Source organism: Dysidea avara, chromosome 9 (genome assembly GCF_963678975.1).
Source record: "Dysidea avara chromosome 9, odDysAvar1.4, whole genome shotgun sequence".
Lineage (NCBI taxonomy): Eukaryota > Metazoa > Porifera > Demospongiae > Dictyoceratida > Dysideidae > Dysidea > Dysidea avara.
Window position 1 is genome coordinate 22,271,164 of NC_089280.1, and position 8,461 is coordinate 22,279,624.

The 8,461-nt window shown below is 37.9% G+C and overlaps 1 protein-coding gene and 1 long non-coding RNA gene across 2 annotated transcripts in view; one reads left to right on the plus strand and one right to left on the minus strand.

Moving 5' to 3' along the window:
* The window catches only part of LOC136265940 (uncharacterized), a 45,401-nt gene extending 40,711 nt beyond the window's left edge, over positions 1-4,690 (minus strand). Inside the window, exons 1-2 of the long non-coding RNA XR_010705810.1 lie at positions 4,460-4,690; positions 2,846-2,996 (exon numbers count right to left, since the gene is read on the minus strand). This is a non-coding gene — a long non-coding RNA (uncharacterized lncRNA). The remainder of the gene's footprint in view (positions 1-2,845; positions 2,997-4,459) is intronic.
* On the plus strand, positions 4,628-7,622 carry LOC136265925 (putative leucine-rich repeat-containing protein DDB_G0290503). The gene is made up of 2 exons (XM_066060876.1): positions 4,628-4,746; positions 4,796-7,622. The coding sequence occupies exon 2, from the start codon at positions 4,824-4,826 to the stop codon at positions 7,587-7,589; it is 2,766 nt and encodes a 921-aa protein (XP_065916948.1). The 5' UTR covers positions 4,628-4,746; positions 4,796-4,823; the 3' UTR covers positions 7,590-7,622.
* Positions 7,623-8,461: the final 839 nt, after the last annotated feature.

Below are 8,461 nucleotides of genomic sequence, written 5' to 3' on the forward strand. Positions count from 1 at the left end.
AGCCTCCTATTGTATCAGATAGTAATGTGGATAATGTCAATGTGAATATATTTTAGAGCCTCTAAAAATCCACAAATTTACAATTAGATCAATTTAGACGTTAACAACTCATGCTAAACTGCTTCTAGGATCTTGGTCAGAATATAGTCAGATCTACACTATATGTATATGTTAAAGTATAGCCGCGAGTGCTATATGAAAAATAAAGTACGAGGCGCGCGGCCGAGATGCTAATAAAGCACGAGGCGAAGCCGAGTGCTTTATTAGCATCGAGGCCAAGCGCCGAGTACTTTATTTTTCATATAGTACGAGCAAGGCTATGCTTTAAATGATTTATGGAACTTTCTAGTCGTGTAGCTTCACCATACACTAGGACTCGTAATTAACAAGCGTTGCACGAACTATTAGCAGCCTGAACGCACACAAACTAGTTTAACAAAGTAACTCACGCGTATTTCACCATAGTTTGGCATAGTAGACGTTCATCGCGTCTTTTGGCAGGTTTTGCTTGCAACCCACAATCGATTCTATTGTGAGTCACATGGTGAAGTATTTCCGTGATATCTCCAGGACTTGTCCGTTTACATTAACAAACGTAACAGCAACGTTACCTTCTCCCCACCCATCATCAAAGCATTTAGGTAGGTCTATAAAAGCAATCCAGTGGTGGAACTCGTATTGGCTGGGGTGATTGATCACTCAGCGCGGCGAGGCTATCAGCCTTCACCGGCTTGGGTGATTAGTCGTACTGGCGCGAGCCCCGTAGGCTATTAGCCTACACTAAGGCACGTGGGCAACTGTGCTTTATTGCCCACAAAGAGTGCTTTATTGCACCGCAAAGAGTGCTTTATTGAACGAATAAAGCACTCTTTGCGGTGCAATAAAGCACTCTTTGCGGTGCAATAAAGCACTCTTTGTGGTCGATGAAGCAGTTGGCCGGCTGAGAGTGTACTTTATGAAATTTAAAGTACACTTTTTCCTTTGATCTCGCCCACGCAAAGTTCTATAAACTACATATATAAAACAGCTTCGCTAAACATTTTAATGAATAAAATGCCTTACATAAATGGACTTACATACATCATGTAGGGAACAGGACAGCGTGATATGGAGACTTTGGGACCAAGTAAAACTTTCCTGACTCTTAGGTTAGTTTATGTACTAAAGTGACACTTCAGGACTTTTAAAATCTCTGGATCTCTCCAATATCAACTCTAGCAGCACATACTGCTGTATCTAATCTTTAAAAACCATAACACACGAACTATTGATACAACAACGAATTATTCATACTTCAAAAGATTACATTTTACGAGACTTGTTTCCCCCGGCAAATTTTAAAGAGAACTCAAGACTCAATACCACATCATCACAAAGACACAAAATACAACGTCTCTATAATTATCCTCACTGTGACACCCAGATCTTTTGTCTTTGTCATATTTATCCTTCTTGTCCACGAGAATTGACGCCAAGAAACTTATGCAGACAAACATAAATGAATGCTATTGAACCATTCAACCAGTATATATTGGCCATGTAATTTTTATTCTATGGTGTGTGTGAACACCCCTCACCACTACACAACTGAACCACCTGCTAAATTGTTGTGGTTAATGTGGTCACACCTAGTTGACTATATGGCTCTTGACGTCAGTGACCTTTCGACTACAACAAACAGCAGGTTCTTTTTACCATTCTATAACACTGAAACTGATCATGAGATGAAACTATCACAACATATTAAATTCGCACTGTATGTGATAAACAAATCAGAAGAAAGCATGCAGGTAATGTAACTTAGATGATTCTCTAAGCCTCAAATGAATAACATGAATAAACCATACATGCCTGCCCACACACATACCATAAACATGCTTACCATCTGTCATTAGCTATGAGTGAAATCATGAATATTCTGTGGTGTATATAATACCAACCAAACTGGTTTAGCGTGTACACACACATATTAGGTCACACCACAATAATTGTAATGTTATAATAAGTGTCACTGTCAATGTATATATAGGAAGAAGGAACAAGGAGTGGTGACTATTCTTTGTATTTTTAATGAAGTGCCTAACAGAAAGATTGTGAAATCAGGCGAACTTTATCCTCCTAATGACTGACTTCATTCTATTGCAGTACAGCAGACTATAAGGCTTGCCTGGTTACCTCACTAAGGTGTGATAGGTGCAACACAGGCACACAGACAGGTTCAAAATAATGTGAGCTTTATATGGGCTGGCTTTATACTATCAACATCACCTTTCTGGACCAGGCTTACAAACACACATAATAGACACTTCAAATAAAATAAAAACAGAACTCGGTTTTACTTATATGGCTGTAACTTCCTGTTAAATTTCTCTCTGTTTCTTTAATCTCATAACAGTAATATTGATCTCATAAATAGCTTACAAACACTTAAGTATACTTTTGGTAACAGATGAAGTAAATCTTGGTAATGTGTTATTGGTGAAATACTATACTGAGGAGCTAAACATTAAGAGGAGACGAAAATGTGTTGTATGCATGTAACATACATACAACGAGCTGGTTCAAATACTCCTGAAAACTGAAGGACACACTCAGACAGTTTAATGCCCAACAGCCAACTGCACATATGGACTAGTCTGTTTCTATTACATTTGCATAATTGTCTAATTTAGTCATTATGTTAAATAAACCAATTAACATACCATCAAAGAAGTGTCAAATAATTATAAGCAGCAATATAAACAGACCAATCCTTCACATACGGTACATATGTATTACAACAATACAGATTATGCAGTAGTATATACAAACAATTATTGTATGCATAAATTTGGTAGTCACTCACGTATCAGTATCCACCTCCATTTCTTGACAGTATGTAAAAGGTCCGTTGATGCCCTTGCCACCTTTTTATTGAATGGAGTACAGTCGATAGTAACAAAAGAGAGGTTTTTTTTAATAAGCAAATCTCAGCTGTATATCAGTTTTGTTCTACCCTAAGAAATAAGAGTCAGATAACGGTTTTCAAAAAAAATTTTTTTTTAATTTAAAAAATTAGAATATGCTATCAAATCAAAGTACGTATGTACAGAAATCTTTCATATACCCTACATTTTGTCGCCTACATCTAAACAGATGTATTAAACACCAACTATTGGTAAACTGATCCTCATACCACACTCAGACACTTTATGTTAGTTCATGCAACATCATCATCCAAATGAAGTAGAGTACATCGCAATTTTGGCATTTGTCTGCCGCTCAAACTAGTCTCTTTTGTGTATGTGCATGGTTAATGGGACACATCTTGATATGCCACTTTCATGAGGACTGTGTAGATCTCTGCATGTGTAGAGCCTGCAACTGGACACATGCATCTTGAAAAGCCATCCACATGGGTACTGTGCAGATGCGCAGAATATGACTTATTGTTGATGTAACAACTAAAGTTATCAATTTGGCTAGTACTTGCACATAGCAGTGAGTTAGCTGTTTGATATTATTAATGCTAGAAATTAAAGCTGTGCTGCCAATAAATGCATACGCAAGTTCACTCTGTGTTTCGTACATACTACCTGCACAGTATATTCTCTGTGGTTCCTTGTAAACTATTATGAGAGACTGTGATGCTGGAATCTTACACCCTAAATAATCTGTGCTAAAAATCCTGACAACCGAAAATTGGTATAGTTGTTCTTGTGGTTGGTCTAATTGATGCACACTATTTACAGTCCATACACATGCAGGGAGGTAGGACATGATGTCATCACGTGTATGATTTTGTGTAATGCATTTGAATTCCATGCAGTGATAATTATGTAAGTGTACCAGCTACTTGCACACCTAAGTCAATTGCATTTACTACTAGTGGCTAATACAGCGAACAATGACACAGTTACCTGAAAATAAGATCAGACTTTATTCTAAATAATACTCTATTTCGAAGTTCATCGTAAAATCACTGGAACTCAATGAAGCTCAACATATGAAATTTCACACAAGTGAATTACCATTTATGACAATAAATCCAGCACTAAACTTCACAATTTAATAGAACTATACCCTATGCTAAAAATGTACAGTACGCACACATCACACACTTATTGTGACGTCATGTCCTACCTCCTCTGATACACGTGTTTTGTTACATGGTTACCTAATAATGTATATAGTTTGTTCTTGTTTCCATAGTAACCATGTCAATTTGTGGTATTACTGTTATGCCATGTGTGGGATTTAGCATAAAATATTCCCTGATACTGTAGACTTGCATTGGGTTTTACGCCATTTGTTTGGTGTCAAATTTTTCCATTAAGTACATAAAGCAGAGTGGCATAAAATCTTCCCTTTAGAATAAAATGCATAAAATCTTCCCTTTATAAAGGCAACACCATAGATATTATATACTACTACTACCCCCAAAATACGTTATATTATATGTACGACCTTACTCCCATACCTCATATAGTTGAGTCAGGTGTTGAGTTCCTTCTTCACCTAGGAGCACGAGTACACCTTGTTAGCTCGCATGTTAGAAAGTCCCTCAGGGTAGGCAAATACCAGGGAGCAAAAAGCAATAAGTACAAAGATCACGTGGACTTCTAGCCATGCATGCGCTTAAAATTTGGTCGGATCTATCGAAAAAAATCGAACTTTGCCACCAGTCACGAGATAGCCTAGTCAGTGTCGATCGCGTGGTAACGCCCCTTTTATTTATACTCGATTTTATACCAACAAAGGAGAAAGGTAACACAAATAAATTTACTGATCATGTGGTAAGCATGTTTATTATCAGGTGTAGCTACCGAGTTCACTAGAGGTTGATGGCGATAGCCACACCCAATAATGGTGGGGGCGGTTACGAATATCACTTCGTGGCGACACCAGCAGATTGGTTGATGTGTAATATCTGTCACTATCCCAGTAGAGATCCTTATCTTAGTGGATGTTGTGGTCACACATTCTGTAAGTCTTGTCTTGAGGGTGCAAAGAAAGCTACTACCATATCCGATGCTTGTCCCATTTGCCGAAATGAAGAATTTCCTACCGTACCCAACAAACAAGCTGACCGAACAGTCAGGAGTCTTCATGTGTTCTGTACTAACAAAGAGAAAGGTTGTGAGTGGCAGGGTGAAGTGAATAACATTGTCAGTCATGTTACGAACAGTGACGGTTGTCAATTTGAGGAGGTGATATGTACTAATGGTTGCAGAATGTGTGTGCAACGACAATATCTGTCCAGTCACGTTGAGGATGAGTGTGTATGTCGTATGGTTGACTGTCAGTATTGCCACATTACAGGAGAACATCAGCTCATTGAGGGTGAACACAAGGATCAGTGTCCCAAATTCCCCATAGCCTGTCCCAACAAATGTGAAGTTGATAATATATCTCGTGAAGATATTGATGAACACAGAAAGATGTGTCCACTTGAAGAAGTCACCTGCCCCAATGATTGTGAAACAAGTTTGCAACGACGATATATACACACCCACATCAAGATGGAGTGTCCACGTCTTAAGGTGGAATGTCAGCATTGTCACATTACAGGAGAACAACAGTTTATCGAGGGTGAACATAAGGAACAATGTCCCAAGTTCCCAGTAGCTTGTCCCAACAATTGTGAGGTTGGTAGTGTCCCAAGAGATGATGTAGAAGAACACAAGAAGATGTGTCCACTGGAGCTAATCCAGTGTGAGTATCACATGGTGGGTTGTGAGGAGAGGATGGCTCGTAAGGATCAGAAGAAACACAACAAAGAGAAGATGGAAGAACACTTGTCCTTTGCCATATGTCAGCTCACTAAGGCTCAGCACAATTTAGCTAGTAGTCAAGTTGAGGCAGTGAACAGTAGAGAGGAACTAACAGCAAAGACTACTCAGATAGGTAAAGACCTGGTTACTACCAAACAACAACTGACCAGTACTCAAATTGATACTGTGAAGACAATTGATAGACTCATACAGCGATTACAGCAAACAGAAAGAGATTTTGCAACTAAACAAGAACTAACAACACATCAGCTAGAGAAATATAAAGATGATCTTACTGCGAAAGTTGAGCAGGTGGAAAAAGAGTCTAAAGAACAACTAGCAATCACTGAAAATAACCTTACTCTAAAGCTTCAGCAAACAGAGAATGATCTTACAACAACCAAACAAGAATTAGTAGCTACTAAACAGAATTTCAAAGATGATCTTAAAGTCTCCAAAGAAGAAAACAAGAGAACTATTGATAAGATTGAGGAAGAAATGATAAAGTCTTTTGTTGATCAATCAAAAACATTAGCTGATATGAATACAAATTTGACAAACATCCAAGAAGAGGAGAGAAAGTGGAAGGATGATCTCATTCAACAGCTTGAAAAGACAAAAGATGAACTTGGTCAGAAACTCACAAACACAAAGAGAGATCTTAACACTACAAAACAACAACTAGCAGTCACTAAAGATGACCTTTCCATAAAGCTTCAACAGACAGAGAATGATCTTACAGCAACCAAACAAGAATTAGTAGCTACTAAAGAGAATCTCAGAACTACTAAAGATGAGCTCAAAGTTTCCCAAGAAGAAAGCAAGAGAGCTACTGATAAGCTTGAGAGGAAAATGAGAAAGAAGTTTGATGATGAATCCAAAAAATTAGCTGATATGAACACAAATTTGATGAACACTCAAGAAGAGAGTAGAAAGTGGAAGGATGATCTTATTCAACAGCTTGCAGCAACTAAGCAAGAAGCAAAGAAAACAGTAGATGATCTTACTCAAAGACTCATTGCTAGTCAACAAGAAGCAAGAAAGACAAAAAATGAACTCACACAGAAACTCACTAACACAGAAAGAGACCTGAACACTACAAAACAGCAACTAGCTACAACTTGTCAAAATCTTACAAAAGCTGAAAAGAAGCACACCACATTAGCTGCCAATACTGATGGGGCACTAGCTAAACTGGAGACCAAATTCCAAACAAACATCACTGGGATTGAAACTGCTGCTCAGAAGAGGATCACTGAACTGGAACAGAAAAATGAAATGTTACATCTCTTTATTGGTAAAGACACACTACAGTATTACACTAATATCAACACTATGGCAGCAAAGTTATCATCAGGTGATCGAGTTGTTCCAGTGATTGTGAAGATGTCAGAGTATACCAAGAAGAAGAGTGATGATGTTCACTGGTTCAGTGACTCATTCTACACTCATCACAAGGGATACAGAATGACACTGCTTATCAAGGCTACTGGTTATAGTGATGGTAGAGGTACTCACCTGTCAGTTGGCCTGGTCCTCATGAAGGGTCCATATGATGATCAGTTAAGTTGGTCATGGGGGGGATATTATAACGTGAAGTTAATGTTGTTGAACCAGATCAGTAACAGTGAACATTTAGCCAGGAATATGTCAATGGATCTTCATGATCAGAGGGTCACTAGTGGGGAGAGAAGTACTAATTACAATTCTTATCCATTCATATCCAATGAAGACCTCCACAAGATCACTCCCACATGTCAGTACCTCAAAGATGATAATATCTTCATTAAAGTAGACATCTTTGATTACACTTATTATATGGAAGAAGTTGACTAGTTTGTAACATTTTTTAATGACAAACAACTTTGATTTGGCCACTTCAACTAAATCTTTTATTTCTCAGACCAATTTCAGCCAAGTACAAGGTTGGTAGGTCAGTAAAATAAAAATATTATTTTGAAGCCATTTTACAAGTCAAACAGCATAGCTAATTATGATTGCTGTGCCACTAGGGTAAAATCCCTTTTGTGGCATGCATATTGTATCTGATCAAATGTGAATGAAAATATTTTTGCACTAAAAATATAGGGTCGGTTGGGCCCAAGAAACAAAAGATTTAGTTCAAGCATGTAGCTGCAAGTTCATGCATGATGCATTTATGCAACCTGTAAAGCGTTGCCAAACTAAATATCGACCTTATTTAAATGACTAGCTGCTCTAATTATAGCTTGATACTTTAAATATGTGCAAAATCCTTGGAGAAATTGAATAAACATATGGATGTATTATCTCCAGATCTGTAGTGCCAGGTGACTGACTACATGTGGATTGCCTTCGATCGCTGTTTTGTCCCGTTTCGGGCTACAATTGCCACCTCAATTAGCACACAAAACAGGTATAATAATGCAATGTGTACCTAATGAACAACTTTGCTCCAATTTGCATAAAACAAACAGCAGCGAATAAAGTAGTAACTGAAGTCTCTGTGTGGCCTTGGACAACACATGGACTGTAGCTCTGTTAGACATTAGCCTTTTATAGCGCACTCTATTTTTACCATTATAGGATTGTTTTATGTATAGGATTTCTCTTTTGGGATGGGTAGTGGGAGTGGAATCAATAATGGAACCATTGCAAGCTACCGTGATTCTTTCTCAAGGTAACACAAAACCTTACCATTCAGAGTAGAAAAAACATCTGTACAGATA